Source organism: Buceros rhinoceros, unplaced genomic scaffold, assembly GCF_000710305.1.
Source record: "Buceros rhinoceros silvestris isolate BGI_N320 unplaced genomic scaffold, ASM71030v1 scaffold38162, whole genome shotgun sequence".
NCBI lineage: Eukaryota > Metazoa > Chordata > Aves > Bucerotiformes > Bucerotidae > Buceros > Buceros rhinoceros.
In genome coordinates this window covers 1-1012 of record NW_010401309.1, presented here as the reverse complement: position 1 = coordinate 1012, position 1012 = coordinate 1, and the positions used below count along the sequence as shown (strand labels likewise).

The following is a 1012-nucleotide window of genomic DNA, read 5'->3' as shown; positions in this document are numbered from 1 at the left end:
TGGTAGCTGGCAGGGTGCCGGATCCGGCACCGGCATCACCGTGTGCCCCCAGCCCTGCAGTTTGGCTTTTCGCTCTGTTTTGAGCGTGAAAACTATCTGTAAGCCTCCAGCTTTTTTCCATGTGATGATCGATGGGTTAAAATCCACCCCCATGTGGGCAATTAATTCATTAGTTAAACAGGATTTTGGCGTCTGCGTCTCAAGCAGCGTGGGCTGGGGAGGGGATGCCGCAAGATCTGCCCCCGCAGGGACCTGGCTGAGCATCCGTCCCTGGACATCTGTCGAGCATCTGTCGGCAGTGCTTGGAGCTGGCCTGAGCTCGTGACCAGGGCTGGTGTGATGGAAACAGGGACATTTCTGCTCCTGGAGCTGCAGGGAGCCCGAAAGCAAAACCCCCCACCCGAGGATGCATGCGAAGAGGGGCCGTGCCGATGAGGAGCAGACGACTCCCCGCAGCGCAGCCCCAGTACTCGCCTGTCAGTCCGAGGAGCATGGCTGGGGCGGTGGGAGGCACCCGTCACGGCAGAGCGAACAGCAGCCCCAAAATCAGGGAGACAAACAGCACAAAAAAAAAAAAAAAAAATCAATTGAGATCAATCTCTCTCTAAAAAAAGAAGATTTACTGATAGAAACTCTTACACCCTGAAAGATGGGAACACGTTACCGAACGGCAGCCCAAAAATCAGGGAAACAAACAGCACAAAAAAAAAAAAAAAAATCAACACAAATCACATGAGCTCAACAGAACAGTCCCAGGGGGTGAATTATGGTTATTAGAGAATGTATTAATATTCTGGTCTGGGAGGGGGCCGGGAGCTCACCTGCGGCGAAGGGGAAGTTGACGGAGGTGCTGGCGGAGAAGTTGCGTGGACTGTCCAAGGGGCTGTTCCCGGCTGCGGGGAGAAAGGGGGAAAAGTCACCTCAACACCCACCCCAGTGCAATGCCTGGGGTGCCACAGGCTGCTCCTGCAGGGCACGGCGGGGCAAATCACTTCCCAGTGGCTGGAAAATG

General features: G+C 54.7%; 1 protein-coding gene across 1 annotated transcript in view; it reads right to left on the bottom strand.

The window, feature by feature from the left end:
* MAST3 (microtubule associated serine/threonine kinase 3) overlaps positions 1 to 920 on the bottom strand; it is a gene marked incomplete at both ends in the record, with an annotated part of 7157 nt that extends 6237 nt beyond the window's left edge. The window contains one exon of the mRNA XM_010132225.1: positions 828 to 920. Coding sequence (XP_010130527.1) covers positions 828 to 920 — 93 coding nt within the window. The remainder of the gene's footprint in view (positions 1 to 827) is intronic.
* Positions 921 to 1012: the final 92 nt, after the last annotated feature.